The sequence below is a fragment of the Oncorhynchus gorbuscha genome, linkage group LG17 (assembly GCF_021184085.1).
Source record: "Oncorhynchus gorbuscha isolate QuinsamMale2020 ecotype Even-year linkage group LG17, OgorEven_v1.0, whole genome shotgun sequence".
In the NCBI taxonomy this organism is placed as follows: Eukaryota; Metazoa; Chordata; class Actinopteri; order Salmoniformes; family Salmonidae; genus Oncorhynchus; species Oncorhynchus gorbuscha.
In genome coordinates, this window is record NC_060189.1 from 2,037,276 (window position 1) to 2,056,633 (window position 19,358).

Below are 19,358 nucleotides of genomic sequence, written 5' to 3' on the forward strand. Positions count from 1 at the left end.
CACAACCCATAATTTATTCATCAACAAGTGTTGATGTCTACACATGTTTCTGCTTTTGAGGCCTGGGCATCTGAAGCTGCAGTTCATCTGTCTAATGAGAGAGACACGCATCATCTGGGGAGTCTGTCTAATCCCCTGCAAGGAGAGAGACGGGCATCATCTGGGGAGTCTGTCTAATCCCCTGCAAGGAGAGAGACGGGCATCATCTGGGGAGTCTGTCTAATCCCCTGCAAGGAGAGAGACGGGCATCATCTGGGGAGTCTGTCTAATCCCCTGCAAGGAGAGATACGGGCATCATCTGGGGAGTCTGTCTAATCCCCTGCAAGGAGAGAGACGGGCATCATCTGGGGAGTCTGTCTAATCCCCTGCAAGGAGAGAGACGGGCATCATCTGGGGAGTCTGTCTAATCCCCTGCAAGGAGAGAGACGGGCATCATCTGGGGAGTCTGTCTAATCCCCTGCAAGGAGAGAGACGGGCATCATCTGGGGAGTCTGTCTAATCCCCTGCAAGGAGAGAGACGGGCATCATATTACAATACTGTATTAATTTAATTTAATATATATTCCTGTTTGATATTCAATTCATTCATATAATTAAATTGGACATGTTCTCCTTTATACTAATAACCAGTGTTGGTTTTGTATCCAATTAATTTAGTTTACGTCAGGATGAAGTAGTCTAGACCTTCTAATCTAGTTGTATTGCATCATATATCGCCTAGCAATATTAGTTATCAGTGCATAAAGTGAATATAAAACCAAGCTATCTTGAACATCAGCGTCATTTAATAATACACGTGTTAAAAGATGCATTTATCACAATGCAAGCGTGCTCATTGGAAATTTAACAGCAGCAGTCTTAATGCAATGCTCATTGGAAATTTAACAGCAGCAGTCTTAATGCAATGCGATACTAGCTTCACAGTGAAACACCACTATTCTGGCTATTTATCATTCTTAAACAGGAAGCAAAATAGGAAGCAAAACATCCACTTAGGTTGGAGTTAAATTAAAACTTGTTTTCAACCACTCCACAAATGTCTTGTTAACAAACTATAGTTTGGGCAAGTTGGTTAGGACATCTACTTTGTGCATGACACAAGTCATTTTTTTCCAACAATTGTTTACAGACAGATTATTTCACTTATAATTCACAATTCCAGTGGGTCAGAAGTTTACATGCAGTAAGTTGACTGTGCCTTTAAACAGCTTGGAAAATTCCAGAAAATTATTGCATGGCTTTAGAAGCTTCTGATAGGCTAATTGACACATTTGAGTCAATAGGAGGTGTACCTGTGTATGTATTTCAAAGCCTACTTTCAAAATGAGTGCCTCTTTGCTTGACATCATGGGAAAATCAAAATAAATCAGCCAAGATCTCAGAGAAAACATTGTAGACTTCCACAAGTCTGGTTCATCCTTGGGAGCAATTTCCAAACAACTGAAGGTACCACGTTCATCTGTACAAACAATAATACACAAGTATAAACACCATGGGACCATGCAGCCGTCATACCGCTCAGGAAGGAGACGTGTTTGGTACTTTTGTGTGAGAAGTGCAAATCAATCCCAGAACAACAGCAAAGGACCTTGTGAAGACGGAGGAAACAAGTACAAAAGTATCTATATCCACAGTAATGCAAGTCATATTATCGACATAGCCTGAAAGGCCGTTCAGCAAGGAAGAATGCAGTGCTCCAAAACTGCCATAAAAAAGCCAGTCTACGGTTTGCAAATGCAAATGCAGACAAAGATCATAATTTTTGGAGATATGTCCTCTGGTCCGATGAAACAAAAATATAACTGTCTGGCCATAATGACCATCGTTATGTTTGGTTTGAAAAAGTGGGAGGCTTGCAAGCCCAAGAACACCATTCCAACCTTGACGCACGGGGGTGGCAGCATCTTGTTGTGGGGGTGCTTTGCTGCAGGAGGGACTGGTGCACTTCACAAAATAGATGGCATCATGAGGTAGGGAAATTATGTTGATATCTTGAATCAACATCTTAAGACATCAGTCAGGAAGTTAAAGCTTGGTCGCAAATGGGTCTTCCAAATTGACAATGACCCCAAGCATACTTCCAAAGTTGTGGCAAAATGGCTTAAGGACAACAAAGTCAAGGTACTGGAGTGGCCATCACAAAGCCTGACCTCAAACCGATAGAAAATATGTGGGCAGAACTGAAAAAGCGTGTGCGAGCAAGGAGGCCTACAAACCTGACTCAGTTACACCAGCTCTGCCAAGAGGAATGGGCCAATATTCACCCAACTTATTGTGGGAAGCTTGTGGAAGGCTACCAGAAACATTTGACCAAAGTTAAACAATTTAAAGGCAATGCAACCAAATATTAATTGAGTGTATGTAAACTTCTGATCCACTGGGAATGTGATGAAATAAATAAAAGCTGAAATAAATCATTCTCTCTACTATTATTCTGACATGTCACATTCTTAAAATAACGTTGTGATCCTAACTGACCGAAGACAGGGAATTTTTTCTAGGATTAAATGTCAGGAATTGTGAAAAACTTTAAATGTATTTGGGTAAGGTGTATGTAAACTTCTGACTCAACTGTATCTGTGACCAATAGATGCATATCCATAGATGTATCCTTCATATCCTTACATGAACTGTAACTCAGTGAAACCTAAAAAGAATTGTGGCATTTTGTGTTTATATTTTTGTTCATTAGCACCAATAATTCCATGTGTTACGTTGATGATCTAGTAACACTTAAAGGGACAGTACACTAGGTAGGTCTATCAAACCATACACACCTCAAATAAACTTTGTATCGCTTTGGTTTTTAGATAAATCATTAAATGTGAGTGACATGGGATTTAGGTGTGCAGCACATCAGAAAGATGTGGTGAGGTGGAGCGGTGGAGTGGAAATGAGATTTTTTTTACCAGGTTTTGGTGAAGATGTTGGGAAGTTTCAGTGTCCAGTGGTGTGAAATTAAGGACAAAGTGATCAACGATGGTTAATAGCATTCAGACAATGTGCACAATGAGAAGTAGCATAACATACCATAACATCAGATAAGGACCCAGAGGAGGGAGAACACTATATTTGATAGATATAGCATAACATACCATAACATCAGTTAAGAACTGGTCGTCTAGTGCATTCTGAACAGAGAGTAAAAGGTGACGATTTCTGGTCGCGGAAGAATAGATTCAAGGCTTAATGTACAGACAAGGGTATGGTAGGAAAAACTAAAAGTTTTGCGATTATGCTGCGGGACTTAGAGGTCTTTTATGGTTTAGTACGGTACCCTGCATCACTACTTCATTGCTCCAGACCAGTAGAAGGAGATTTAGGAGAGTTAGAGCACTGATTATTTTTTGGGGTCCCAAGGTGCTACTGTGTCTCTAAAAATACACTTGTTTTTTTCTTACTACTCGTCAAACTAGCACTAACTAGCATTAAAGGTAAAAATGTCTGACATTTAAATAACGTGCCATAGACTTCTACAGCAGCCCCCAAGGTGTGCTGCAGTATAATGTACATTTTAAAGGAGGAACCACTGTAAGGAAATCAGTAAATGTAAATCAATTCATTAGGCCCTAATCTATGGATATGCATCTATTGGTCACAGATACCTTAAAAAAGGTAAGGGCATGGATCAGAATACCAGTCACTATCTGGAATGACCACCATTTGCCTCATGTAGCATGACAGGTCTTACCTAGTGTGCCTAGACAGCGAAAATGCTACGGGTATATGTATGCCCGCGGGCCTCTTGCCTAAGCACTCCCTAGGTGCCTTCCCCTTCCCCCCTGGGAACAAATGAAACAGAATATTAAACAATTTCACAAACAAAGAAACAAAGGACATCAAATAAGCTCTATCTGAGCAACAAACTCACAGAACATACCAACTCACAGAACATACCAACTCACAAAACATACCAACTCACAAAACATACCAACTCACAAAACATACCAACTCACAAAACATACCAACTCTCAGCAATGAACTCCCAGCAAAATCAACCTCTATCAAAATCTCTCTAGCAAAAACTCTGCAAAACTCTCTAGCAAAATCTCTGCAATGACCTCCCAGAAAATCTCTCTAGCAAAAATCTCTCTCAGCAATCCCTACCTCCAAAATCTCTTCCTCCTGAACAGGACACTGGCTTTTATATAGCTTCTGAAGGAATGGGTACGAGGGGGCGGGGTCAGCTCTCCAATTAGCCATGCAGTCGACCAATCAGCTGCTTGAGGGATTTCAGGAAGCAATTTCCTGAAATAAACACATGCACATACACAAACTACAACACATAAACTGGGGAACGTAACACGCCCACCACAAAAAAAGGAGCTATATGGAAGTGATTTTTCACAAATAAACTCGGCAAAAAAAGAAACGGCCCTTTTTCAGGATCCTGTCTTACAAAGAAATTTGAAAAAATCCAAATAACATCACAGATCTATATTGTAAAGGGTTTAAACACTGTTTCCCATGCTTCAATGAACCATAAATAATTAATGAACATGCACCTGTGGAACGGTCGTTAAGACACTAACAGCTTACAGACGGTCGGAAATTAAGGTCACAGTTATGAAAACATAGGACACTAAAGAGGCCTTTCTACTGACTCTGAAAAACACCAAAATAAAGATGCCCAGGGTCCCTGCTCATCTGCGTGAACGTGCCTTAGGCATGCTGCAAGGAGGCATGAGGACTGCAGATCTGGCCAGAGCAATACATTGCAATGTCCACACTGTGAGATGCCTGAGACAGCGCTACAGGGAGACAGGAGGGACAGCTGATCATCCTCGCTGTGGCTGACCACTTGTAACAACAGCTGCACAGGATCGGTACATCCGAACATCACACTTGCGGGACAGGTACAGGATGAAAACAACACCTGCCCGAGTTACACCAGGAACACACAATCCCCCTCCATCAGTGTTCAGACTGTCTGCAATAGGCTGAGAGAGGCTGGGCTGAGGGCTTATAGGCCTGTTGTAAGGCAGGTCGTCACCAGACATCACCGGCAACAATGATGCCTATGGGCACAATGTATATGAGATTCCTAGGTAACTGTGGTTGAAGAGCTATTGACATTTGTAAATTTGATTTGAATAGTGTGATCATGCACTTTGTTGACATTCCCCAACTCGTTGCAACGACGGTGCGCCAGGAAACTCAGGTTGGAATCAGGAAATGATGACCTGTGGAATGTTGTACACCTGTTTTCCTTCATCGGGTATGATGCTCAAATCGTGCTCGAGCTATTTTATTGGCAGGTCCGAATGTCAGACGAATATCGAAAGTCATACCAACTTTACCACGTTAACGGCTGCAGTTGAGAGCGCGCGTAGCGTCGTGTGTCTGTGATTGGACCCCTGGTTTTAATGTCTATTGATTGGACCCCAGGTTTCAATTTCTGTGATTGGACCCCTGGTTTTAATGTCTATGGATTGGACCCCAGGTTTCAATTTCTGTGATTGGACCCCTGATTTTAATGTCTATGGATTGGACTCATCCGCAAATTTCTCACACTCCGTGCGCAGGTGGACGAACGGCGACCAGACTAGCGAGCGAGCACGGGGAGACCCAACCGTTACAGGACAGGAAGAGCCGCTCAAATAGAAATAGAGGACATTTTCAAGCTGTCATAAGCCGCAAGGTTTGACATCAAAATAACCATTTATTTTTTAATTGTATTTACGATATAATTAGCCTCGTCTAATTTCAATTTCTGTGTATAGCGTTACATTTCTTGACGCACTTTGTATGTTAAGCTACTGTTTGTAGCCTGTATTATTTTATATCTGGCAAAAGTTTGACTATTTCGAAGGATGTTTTTCTTTTCACATTTTTTTCAAACCATGCTTTAGAATCTTGCGTCTACCGGGGAATCACCGCAGAACAACAGACGTGGTTTTTAATATCTTCCTCCGGTGACAATTTCAACATCGAGAAGGCATTCATCTCGTCGTACATCAAACTACACTCACGATTCCGACAGTTAAAATTAATGTCGCCTTCCAGAATGGACTTCGTATGCCTTTACTTTCTCCAGATGGTCCTTATTGGTGAGTACAACACGTCGGACATGATTTTGAATTAAAAGACTGTAAAGTCCTTGCGCTGGTCAGACTACTCGGGGGGATGAGGGGGGCAAAATGTATTTGGCTGGGGTAATTGAATCAGTATGTACAATAGTCTCATCCATCTAGATTATTCTGAAGAAACAGACATACTACAGTTCTGACTCTATTTCTATGGACTGACCGTAAAGTATTGCTTATTGTTTTGTGGATGAGGGATTGTTGCAAATTGATGTAGATGCGTAATAGGCTGCATATACCAAAGCCATGTTGTACAGGGTCGCAGGCTGAACAGAGTGTGAAGCAAGAATTCTGGAGTTACCTTTAGACCATTGCACTTAATAGACTCTCATTTAATGTTATTTGTTTTGAGCTTAATTTCAGTAGTTTATGAAGATGTTTCTGTCCTGCACATTTGGCTGTAGTGGGGTGAATGTGTGTGTGTGTGTGTGTGTGTGTGTGTGTGTGTGTGTGTGTGTGTGTGTGTGTGTGTGTGTGTGTGTGTGTGTGTGTGTGTGTGTGTGTGTGTGTGTGTGTGTGTGTGTGTGTGTGTGTGTGTGTGTGTGTGTGTGTGTGTGTGTGTGAACCATAGACATGAGAAATAGTGGTGCTGAGGATGCTGCAGCACCTCCTGAAAAATCACACCAAAAAATATATTTTTGGAAAAAACTCATTTTGTTAACAGACTGATATTATATCAATAGTAGGGTTAATTTAACCAGGTAGGCCAGTTGAGAACAAGTTCCCTTTATTTAACCAGGTAGGCTAGTTGAGAACAAGTTCCCTTTATTTAACCAGGTAGGCTAGTTGAGAACAAGTTCCCTTTATTTAACCAGGTAGGCTAGTTAAGAACAAGTTCCCTTTATTTAACCAGCTAGACTAGTTGAGAACAAGTTCCCTTTATTTAACCAGGTAGACTAGTTGAGAACAAGTTCCCTTTATTTAACCAGGTAGGATAGTTGAGAACAAGTTCCCTTTATTTAACCAGGTAGGCTAGTTGAGAACAAGTTCCCTTTATTTAACCAGGTAGGCCAGTTGAGAACAAGTTCCCTTTATTTAACCAGGTAGGCTAGTTGAGAACAAGTTCCCTTTATTTAACCAGGTAGGCCAGTTGAGAACAAGTTCCCTTTATTTAACCAGGTAGGCTAGTTGAGAACAAGTTCCCTTTATTTAACCAGGTAGGCTAGTTGAGAACAAGTTCCCTTTATTTAACCAGGTAGACTAGTTGAGAACAAGTTCCCTTTATTTAACCAGGTAGGATAGTTGAGAACAAGTTCCCTTTATTTAACCAGGTAGGCTAGTTGAGAACAAGTTCCCTTTATTTAACCAGGTAGGCCAGTTGAGAACAAGTTCCCTTTATTTAACCAGGTAGGCTAGTTGAGAACAAGTTCCCTTTATTTAACCAGGTAGGCCAGTTGAGAACAAGTTCCCTTTATTTAACCAGGTAGGCTAGTTGAGAACAAGTTCCCTTTATTTAACCAGGTAGGCTAGTTGAGAACAAGTTCCCTTTATTTAACCAGGTAGGCTAGTTGAGAACAAGTTCCCTTTATTTAACCAGGTAGGCTAGTTGAGAACAAGTTCCCTTTATTTAACCAGGTAGGCCAGTTGAGAACAAGTTCCCTTTATTTAACCAGGTAGGCTAGTTGAGAACAAGTTCCCTTTATTTAACCAGGTAGGCCAGTTGAGAACAAGTTCCCTTTATTTAACCAGGTAGGCTAGTTGAGAACAAGTTCCCTTTATTTAACCAGGTAGACTAGTTGAGAACAAGTTCCCTTTATTTAACCAGGTAGACTAGTTGAGAACAAGTTCCCTTTATTTAACCAGGTAGGCTAGTTGAGAACAAGTTCCCTTTATTTAACCAGGTAGGATAGTTGGCTCGCCGCCCCCAGGTGGTGAGGGTAGGCAACAACATCTCCTCCCCGCTGATCCTCAACACGGGGGCCCCACAAGGGTGCGTTCTGAGCCCTCTCCTGTACTCCCTGTTCACCCACGACTGCGTGGCCACGCACGCCTCCATCTCAATCATCAAGTTTGCGGACGACACAACAGTGGTAGGCTTGATTACCAACAACGACGAGACGGCCTACAGGGAGGAGGTGAGGGCCCTCGGAGTGTGGTGTCAGGAAAATAACCTCACACTCAACGTCAACAAAACTAAGGAGATGATTGTGGACTTCAGGAAACAGCAGAGGGAACACCCCCCTATCCACATCGATGGAACAGTAGTGGAGAGGGTAGCTAGTTTTAAGTTCCTCGGCATACACATCACAGACAAACTGAATTGGTCCACTCACACTGACAGCGTCGTGAAGAAGGCGCAGCAGCGCCTATTCAACCTCAGGAGGCTGAAGAAATTCGGCTTGTCACCAAAAGCACTCACAAACTTCTACAGATGCACAATCGAGAGCATCCTGGCGGGCTGTATCACCGCCTGGTACGGCAACTGCTCTGCCCTCAACCGTAAGGCTCTCCAGAGGGTAGTGAGGACTGCACAACGCATCACCGGGGGCAAACTACCTGCCCTCCAGGACACCTACACCACCCGTTGTTACAGGAAGGCCATAAAGATCATCAAGGACATCAACCACCCGAACCACTGCCTGTTCACCCCGCTATCATCCAGAAGGCGAGGTCAGTACAGGTGCATCAAAGCTGGGACCGAGAGACTGAAAAACAGCTTCTATCTCAAGGCCATCAGACTGTTAAACAGCCACCACTAACATTGAGTGGCTGCTGCCAACACACTGTCATTGACACCGACCCAACTCCAGCCATTTTAATAATGGGAATTGATGGGAAATGATGTAAATATATCACTAGCCACTTTAAACAATGCTACCTTATATAATGTTACTTACCCTACATTATTCATCTCATATGCATATGTATATACTGTACTCTACATCATCGACTGCATCCTTATGTAACACATGTATCACTAGCCACTTTAACTATGCCACTTTGTTTACTTTGTCTACACACTCATCTCATATGTATATACTGTACTGGATACCATCTACTGTATGCTGCTCTGTACCATCACTCATTCATATATCCTTATGTACATGTTCCTTATCCCCTTACACTGTGTATAAGACAGTTTTGGAATTGTTAGTTAGATTACTTGTTGGTTATCACTGCATTGTCGGAACTAGAAGCACAAGCATTTCGCTACACTCGCATTAACATCTGCTAACCATGTGTATGTGACAAATAAAATTTGATTTGATTTGAAGTTCCCTTTATTTAACCAGCTAGACTAGTTGAGAACAAGTTCCCTTTATTTAACCAGGTAGACTAGTTGAGAACAAGTTCCCTTTATTTAACCAGGTAGACTAGTTGAGAACAAGTTCCCTTTATTTAACCAGGTAGACTAGTTGAGAACAAGTTCCCTTTATTTAACCAGCTAGACTAGTTGAGAACAAGTTCCCTTTATTTAACCAGGTAGACTAGTTGAGAACAAGTTCCCTTTATTTAACCAGGTAGGCTAGTTGAGAACAAGTTCCCTTTATTTAACCAGGTAGACTAGTTGAGAACAAGTTCCCTTTATTTAACCAGGTAGGCTAGTTGAGAACAAGTTCCCTTTATTTAACCAGGTAGACTAGTTGAGAACAAGTTCCCTTTATTTAACCAGGTAGACTAGTTGAGAACAAGTTCCCTTTATTTAACCAGGTAGGCTAGTTGAGAACAAGTTCCCTTTATTTAACCAGGTAGACTAGTTGAGAACAAGTTCCCTTTATTTAACCAGGTAGGCTAGTTGAGAACAAGTTCCCTTTATTTAACCAGCTAGACTAGTTGAGAACAAGTTCCCTTTATTTAACCAGGTAGACTAGTTGAGAACAAGTTCCCTTTATTTAACCAGGTAGACTAGTTGAGAACAAGTTCCCTTTATTTAACCAGGTAGACTAGTTGAGAACAAGTTCCCTTTATTTAACCAGGTAGGCTAGTTGAGAACAAGTTCCCTTTATTTAACCAGGTAGGCTAGTTAAGAACAAGTTCTCATTTACAACTGCGACCTGGCCAAGATAAAACAAAGCAATTAGACACCAACAACAACACAGAGTTACACATGGAGTAAAACAAACATACAGTCAATAACACAATAGAAAAAAGAAAGTCTATAGACAGTGTGTGCAAATGGCGTGAGGTGGTAAGGCAATAAATAGGCCATAGTGGCAAAGTAATTACAATTTAGCAGATTAACACTGGAGTGATAGATGAGCAGATGCTGTGTAAGTAGTGATACTGGTGTGTAAGTAGAGATACTGGTGTGTAAGTAGTGATACTGGTGTGTAAGTAGAGATACTGGTGTGTAAGTGGTGATACTGGTGTGTAAGTAGTGATACTGGTGTGTAAGTAGTGATACTGGTGTTTAAGTAGTGATACTGGTGTGTAAGTAGTGATACTGGTGTGTAAGTAGAGATACTGGTGTGTAAGTAGTGATACTGGTGTGTAAGTAGAGATACTGGTGTGTAAGTAGTGATACTGGTGTGTAAGTAGAGATACTGGTGTGTAAGTAGTGATACTGGTGTGTAAGTAGTGATACTGGTGTGTAAGTAGTGATACTGGTGTGTAAGTAGAGATACTGGTGTGTAAGTAGAGATACTGGTGTGTAAGTAGTGATATTGGTGTGGAAAAGAGCAGCAAAGTAAATAAAAACAGAATGGGGATGAGGTAGATTGTGTGGGCTATTTACAGATGGACTATGTACAGCTGCAGCGATCGGTTAGCTGCTCAGATAGCCGATGTTTAAAGTTAGTGAGGGAAATATAAGTCTCCAGCTTCAGCGATTTTTCCAATTCGTTCCAATCACTGGCAGCAGAGAACTGTAAGGAAAGGCGGCGAAAGGAGGAATTGGCTTTGGGGATGACCAGTGAGATACACCTGCTGGAACGAGTGCTACGGGTGGCTGTTGTTATCGTGACCAGTGAGCTGAGATAAGGCGGAGCTTTACCTAGCATAGATTTATAGATGACCTGGAGCCAGTGGGTCTGGCGATTAATATGTAGTGTAGTGAGGGCACTGTACTAAACATCTTTACTAAACTTTAGACATGCGAGTTACCACACCCAGCCTCAGCGATGGTTAACTCAGGGAATTATTTTGGTCCCTGCTGAGTGAGATAAATCAGCCTCTTGCTCCTTATTTGTGGAACCATCTTGTTCTTAAATGTGAGCTTGTGGTGCCTCTATGGTAATTGAGAAAGCTGATTTGAGGACCGGATGAATGTTTTTAATGAACGCGTCTCCGCATTTTGGCTTTATATTTTGACGTGTGAATATTCTGTCATCAGAGTCGATCTGTAAAGAGAACTTGGTAAATAAATAAATCACATTCATCAGTTGAATAAATAAAACAAAATAGCTGACATCCCATTTGACCTTTGCTGTGCTTTTAAACGGTTGAAAGCACAGTGATAGACATTTGTGTGACAACTAAACCAAAAGTCACACATAGTTTTTCAATTGGGAATTTGGTTGTGCTTTTAGATGGTTGAAACCACAGTGATAACACATTGGGAATTCAACTAACTTCTGGCTGTCTTTTTATAATATAATAATATTATTATTATTATTATTATTATATTATTACTGAACCCCATCCTTTCTCTACAGTATTACCACCATGACAACAAGGCTGAACCCGCCCTTTCTCTACAGTATCACCACCATCACAACAAGGCTGAACCCGCCCTTTCTCTACAGTATCACCACCATCACCATCACAACAAGGCTGAACCCCATCCTTTCTCTACAGTATCACCACCATCACCATCACAACAAGGCTGAACTCCATCCTTTCTCTACAGTATTACCACCATCACAACAAGGCTGAACCCCATCCTTTCTCTACAGTATTACCACCATCACAACAAGGCTGAACCCCGTCCTTTCTCTACAGTATTACCACCATCACAACAAGGCTGAACCCCGTCCTTTCTCTACAGTATTACCACCATCACAACAAGGCTGAACCCCATCCTTTCTCTACAGTATCACCACCATCACAACAAGGCTGAACCCCGTCCTTTCTCTACAGTATTACCACCATCACAACAAGGCTGAACCCCATCCTTTCTCTACAGTATTACCACCATCACCATCACAACAAGGCTGAACCCCGTCCTTTCTCTACAGTATTACCACCATCACAACAAGGCTGAACCCCATCCTTTCTCTACAGTATTACTACCCCCACCATGACAACAAGGCCGAACCCCATCCTTTCTCTACAGTATTACTACCCCCACCATGACAACAAGGTTGAACCCCATCCTTTCTCTACAGTATTACTACCCCCACCATGACAACAAGGCCGAACCCCATCCTTTCTCTACAGTATTACTACCCCCACCATGACAACAAGGTTGAACCCCATCCTTTCTCTACAGTATTACCACCATGACAACAAGGCTGAACCCCATCCTTTCTCTACAGTATTACTACCCCCACCATGACAACAAGGCTGAACCACATCCTTTCTCTACAGTATTACTACCATCACAACAAGGCTGAACCACATCCTTTCTCTACAGTATTACCACCATCACAACAAGGCTGAACCACATCCTTTCTCTACAGTATTACTACCATGACAACAAGGCTGAACCCCATCCTTTCCCTACAGTATTACTACCATCACAACAAGGCCGAACCCCATCCTTTCTCTACAGTATTACTACCCCCACCATGACAACAAGGTTGAACCCCATCCTTTCTCTACAGTATTACTACCCCCACCATGACAACAAGGCCGAACCCCATCCTTTCTCTACAGTATTACTACCATCACAACAAGGCTGAACCCCATCCTTTCTCTACAGTATTACTACCCCCACCATGACAACAAGGCTGAACCACATCCTTTCTCTACAGTATTACTACCCCCACCATGACAACAAGGCTGAACCCCATCCTTTCTCTACAGTATTACTACCCCCACCATGACAACAAGGCTGAACCACATCCTTTCTCTACAGTATTACTACCATCACAACAAGGCTGAACCCCATCCTTTCTCTACAGTATTACTACCCCCACCATGACAACAAGGCTGAACCACATCCTTTCTCTACAGTATTACTACCCCCACCATGACAACAAGGCTGAACCACATCCTTTCTCTACAGTATTACTACCCCCACCATGACAACAAGGTTGAACCCCATCCTTTCTCTACAGTATTACTACCCCCACCATGACAACAAGGCTGAACCACATCCTTTCCCTACAGTATTACTACCCCCACCATGACAACAAGGCTGAACCACATCCTTTCTCTACAGTATTACTACCCCCACCATGACAACAAGGCTGAACCACATCCTTTCTCTACAGTATTACTACCCCCACCATGACAACAAGGCTGAACCACATCCTTTCTCTACAGTATTACTACCATCACAACAAGGCTGAACCACATCCTTTCTCTACAGTATTACTACCCCCACCATGACAACAAGGCTGAACCACATCCTTTCTCTACAGTATTACTACCATCACAACAAGGCTGAACCACATCCTTTCTCTACAGTATTACTACCCCCACCATGACAACAAGGCTGAACCCCATCCTTTCCCTACAGTATTACTACCATCACAACAAGGCTGAACCCCATCCTTTCTCTACAGTATTACTACCCCCACCATGACAACAAGGCTGAACCACATCCTTTCTCTACAGTATTACTACCATCACAACAAGGCTGAACCACATCCTTTCTCTACAGTATTACTACCCCCACCATGACAACAAGGCTGAACCCCATCCTTTCTCTACAGTATTACTACCCCCACCATGACAACAAGGCTGAACCCCATCCTTTCTCTACAGTATTACTACCCCCACCATCACAACAAGGCTGAACCCCATCCTTTCTCTACAGTATTACTACCATCACAACAAGGCTGAACCACATCCTTTCTCTACAGTATTACTACCATGACAACAAGGCTGAACCCCATCCTTTCTCTACAGTATTACTACCATCACAACAAGGCTGAACCACATCCTTTCTCTACAGTATTACTACCATCACAACAAGGCTGAACCACATCCTTTCTCTACAGTATTACTACCCCCACCATGACAACAAGGCTGAACCCCATCCTTTCTCTACAGTATTACTACCCCCACCATCACAACAAGGCTGAACCACATCCTTTCTCTACAGTATTACTACCCCCACCATGACAACAAGGCTGAACCCCATCCTTTCTCTACAGTATTACTACCCCCACCATGACAACAAGGCTGAACCCCATCCTTTCTCTACAGTATTACTACCCCCACCATCACAACAAGGCTGAACCCCATCCTTTCTCTACAGTATTACTACCATCACAACAAGGCTGAACCACATCCTTTCTCTACAGTATTACTACCATCACAACAAGGCTGAACCACATCCTTTCTCTACAGTATTACTACCCCCACCATGACAACAAGGCTGAACCACATCCTTTCTCTACAGTATTACTACCCCCACCATGACAACAAGGCCGAACCCCATCCTTTCTCTACAGTATTACTACCCCCACCATGACAACAAGGCTGAACCACATCCTTTCTCTACAGTATTACTACCCCCACCATGACAACAAGGCTGAACCACATCCTTTCTCTACAGTATTACTACCCCCACCATGACAACAAGGCTGAACCACATCCTTTCTCTACAGTATTACTACCCCCACCATGACAACAAGGCTGAACCACATCCTTTCCCTACAGTATTACTACCATCACAACAAGGCTGAACCCCATCCATTCTCTACAGTATTACTACCATCACAACAAGGCTGAACCACATCCTTTCTCTACAGTATTACTACCCCCACCATGACAACAAGGCTGAACCCCATCCTTTCTCTACAGTATTACTACCCCCACCATGACAACAAGGCTGAACCACATCCTTTCTCTACAGTATTACTACCCCCACCATGACAACAAGGCTGAACCACATCCTTTCTCTACAGTATTACTACCATCACAACAAGGCTGAACCACATCCTTTCTCTACAGTATTACTACCCCCACCATGACAACAAGGCTGAACCCCATCCTTTCCCTACAGTATTACTACCATCACAACAAGGCTGAACCCCATCCTTTCTCTACAGTATTACTACCCCCACCATGACAACAAGGCTGAACCACATCCTTTCTCTACAGTATCACTACCCCCACCATGACAACAAGGCTGAACCCCATCCTTTCCCTACAGTATTACTACCATCACAACAAGGCTGAACCCCATCCTTTCTCTACAGTATTACTACCCCCACCATGACAACAAGGCTGAACCCCATCCTTTCTCTACAGTATCACTACCCCCACCATGACAACAAGGCTGAACCACATCCTTTCTCTACAGTATTACTACCATCACAACAAGGCTGAACCACATCCTTTCTCTACAGTATTACTACCCCCACCATGACAACAAGGCTGAACCACATCCTTTCCCTACAGTATTACTACCATCACAACAAGGCTGAACCCCATCCATTCTCTACAGTATTACTACCATCACAACAAGGCTGAACCACATCCTTTCCCTACAGTATTACTACCATCACAACAAGGCTGAACCCCATCCATTCTCTACAGTATTACCACCATGACAACAAGGCTGAACCCCATCCTTTCTCTACAGTATTACCACCATGACAACAAGGCTGAACCCCATCCTTTCTCTACAGTATTACTACCATCACAACAAGGCCGAACCCCATCCTTTCTCTACAGTATTACTACCCCCACCATGACAACAAGGCTGTGGAACTACTCGTCACGGTAGACACATACACGCGCACGCAGGCAGGCAGGCAGGCAGGCAGGCAGCCAGGCAGGCAGGCAGGCAGGCAGGCAGGCAGGCAGGCAGGCAGGCAGGCAGGCACGCACACACGTCACGTCAGAGCCCTCATTCAGTGGAGACACACGTCACGGCAGAGCCCCTAGTCCATTGTGTTTTTCTGCTGAAGTTTTCACCTTTTCAGGGAAATGTCAACACAGGAGATGTTCTCTGTCCATCAGACTGCACTGAGGCACAGCCATGACGGCTCTACCCGGTGCCACAGGGAGCTCCAGTCTCCAGTTACTAATCTATGCTTGAGTTATTTGGCCAAAGTAAATTATCTAAGAATAACAATAGGTTTCACAACTTGGGTATCAACAACAACGGCACCAGTACCAGCCATGTTTAATGCGTCTATTCTGTTGTGCTCTGTGTTTAGACGATTTTAAGTCTTTAGTGATGTGGACTAAAGTGATGTGGACTTTAGTGATGTGGTAAACTAGCCTCTCAAGGCACATTATGATGACAGATGCTACAGGGCAGGTAGTCTTAGAGCTCTTAAGATCAGGAATGATGGTGGTCAGTTGGAGACGTGGGGATTACAGACTGGGACGAGGAAAGGTTGAATGGTTCTGATCGTGAATGCCGGTCTGCTCTGTTAACATGCCTGGGAATACCGTCCAGCCCTTTCAGCTGGACGGTATCTCAACGGTTCGCGTCGTGGGTAGTTCCTGTTTTGAGTTTCTGCTTGTAAACAGGAAGCAGGAGTATAGAGTCATGATCTAATTTACCTACGGGGGGGATGAGGGAGGGCCTTGAATGCTTGCTTGTGGGTAGAGTAACAGTGGTCTAGAACTGTATCGCCCCCTAGTGGAGAAGGAGACGTGTTGATGGAAGTTGGGCATTATGAAGGAAGGCAGCCTCCGGGTTTATGTTTTCCTGCTTGATTACAGCCTTGTACAGTTTGTTTGTTTACAGTTTGTTAAGCGCCAGCTTGTTGTTTTTCTTGTCCTGAGGTGGAATATATACAGCAGTCATGATAACAGATGAAAACTCTCTCGGGAGGTTAGAAGGGCATTTGACCATCTGGTATTCCAAGACGAGTGAACCATGGTCAGCACACCATTGGCTGTTGATGAAGAGGCCCCACCCCCTCTGCATTTACCTGAATCCAATGTCCTGTCTGTGTCATGCCTGCTCCCGCTCTCCCTCGCCATACTGCCTATCATTACGTTCACCTGTCACACCCCTTCGTTACGCTCACCAGCCTCCTCATTGGACCCACCTGAGCTCCATCAATTTTCTGTCTGTTCCTCACGTTATTCTCTGTGTCTCCATTAATGTTGTTACATTGTCCCCTGTCCAGATGCTGTTCCTGTCCTGTTTCCTGTCCGTTATTTATTACATGTTCTCCCTATACCAGCTTCCTGTCTCACAATCTGCTTGGTGAATGGAGAATCCATCCAGTTGGATCGCCATGGGGGGGTATCTTGTCTAAAAAGCCATGTTTCAGAAAAGCAGAGAATATTGCCAGAGCAGTCCAGTGTGTTGTGAAATCTCAACCAATCACAGCAGGCATTGCGATTTGAGATGAATTCCATGGGTTTCTTGCAGTGCCTGCCCGAAGTCAGTGATGGAAACTCATATCAGACGTAACAGTCTGCAATTTCTAAGTTCTTAGAACATCAAAAGGTTCGGGGCTGGACCAAAAACCTTCGGGGCTGAAGCCCCGGAAGGCAAAAACCTAATGAAGCCTATAATGAAAACCAAGCATAATCACGCACACACGCACACGCACACACACACACACACACACACACACACACACACACACACACACACACACACACACACACACACACACACACACACACACACACACACACACACACACACACACACACACACACATATTGTGTTGTGATTCATACATATTTAGTCCTTCAACTGACTTTTAGCCTGCTTTCTCTCCCATTAATATTGTTGACAACCATGACAACATATGATTTGCATATCACAACATTAACACAACATTTGCATAATATTAATAAACACAATTAATAATTAATGAAGGGATACGAAAAGGCATCTGCTAAATATTCATATGAACTCGATCACAATCTTATAGCGTTCTGATATCACATATAATCAGGCTGTGCTAACCATGATGTTTCTGTTAATGCTGTAGTTAGCAGCTGCTTTAGGCTAGCTGCAGTTCACGCAGACCAACGAATGGTAGTATTAAGAGTTGACTACGACAGTATGAGTGCAGTTTATTCAAAATGACTTTAAATTCAACCAACTTGACAACAGGATCAGGCAAAAGTTTCCAGAGGTTTCTGAGGTGTCTGAAACACACACACACACACACGCACGCACGCACACACACACACACACACACACACACTAGATAAAATTGTCTCTCCATAGCACCCTCATAATCACCACTGTAACATCATAATCAACACCGTAAACCCTTCATTATCATCACAGTAATGGCATCATTACCGGCCCCCAGTGCACCATGGGTAATAGACTCCGCAGATAAAATCTGTCTGTCCTGGCATAGTCACCCTCATAATCACCACTGTCCCAACTTCCCATAATCAACACTCCTCTCTCCTGCTTCCTCCACAGAACTCCTTCATTATCATCACACTGTCCCAATGTCCATCACTGTCCCACCCTCTCTCCTGCCCCCAGTGCACCACTGTCCCACTCCTCTCTCCTGGTATATCTCACTGTCCCACTCTCACTGTCCCAGATGTCCCATACCTTGGTACACTCTGTCTGTTTGGTGGCAGGAAACCTGGCTTTGATGTCCCACTCCTCTCACTGTCCCACTCCTCTCACTGTCCCACTCCTCTCACTGTCCCACTCCTCTCACTGTCCCACTCCTCTCACTGTCCCACTCCTCTCTCCTGCTTCCTCCACAGTCCCACTATATCTCTCCCACTCCTCTGTCCTGCTCCTCCACAGTATATCTCACTGTCCCACTCCTCTCTCCTGCTTCCTCCACAGTATACCTCACTGTCCCACTCCTCTCACCTGCTTCCTCCACAGTATACCTCACTGTCCCACTCCTCTCTCCTGCTTCCTCCACAGTATATCTCACTGTCCCACTCCTCTCACCTGCTTCCTCCACAGTATACCTCACTGTCCCACTCCTCTCTCCTGCTTCCTCCACAGTATACCTCACTGTCCCACTCCTCTCTCCTGCTTCCTCCACAGTATATCTCACTGTCCTCCACAGTATATCTCACTGTCCCACTCCTCTCTCCTGCTTCCTCCACAGTATACCTCACTGTCCCACTCCTCTCCTCCTGCTTCCTCCACAGTACAACAACAACATACCTTATCTACGAGTGGAGCAGAAGGAAGAGAAGCCTGATTTAAACATCATAGCTACTCTGGTTGAAGCCTGATTTAAACATCATAGCTACTCTGGTTGAAGCCTGATTTAAACATCATAGCTACTCTGGTTGAAGCCT

At 43.6% G+C, this 19,358-nt stretch overlaps 2 protein-coding genes across 6 annotated transcripts in view; both read left to right on the forward strand.

Moving 5' to 3' along the window:
* The window catches only part of smoc1 (SPARC related modular calcium binding 1), a 586,617-nt gene that overhangs the window by 279,282 nt on the left and 287,977 nt on the right, over window positions 1–19,358 (forward strand). The window lies entirely within an intron of this gene.
* Window positions 5,531–19,358, forward strand: part of LOC124001199 (GDNF family receptor alpha-4-like) — a 95,416-nt gene continuing 81,588 nt past the window's right edge. The window contains exons 1-2 of one of the 2 annotated variants that reach the window (XM_046307817.1): window positions 5,531–5,641; window positions 5,853–6,050. In XM_046307817.1, coding sequence (XP_046163773.1) covers window positions 5,993–6,050 — 58 coding nt within the window. In that variant the 5' untranslated portion in view covers window positions 5,531–5,641; window positions 5,853–5,992. Of the gene's footprint in view, window positions 6,051–19,358 lie in introns of both variants that reach the window. The other variant, XM_046307818.1, reaches the window with a different exon arrangement.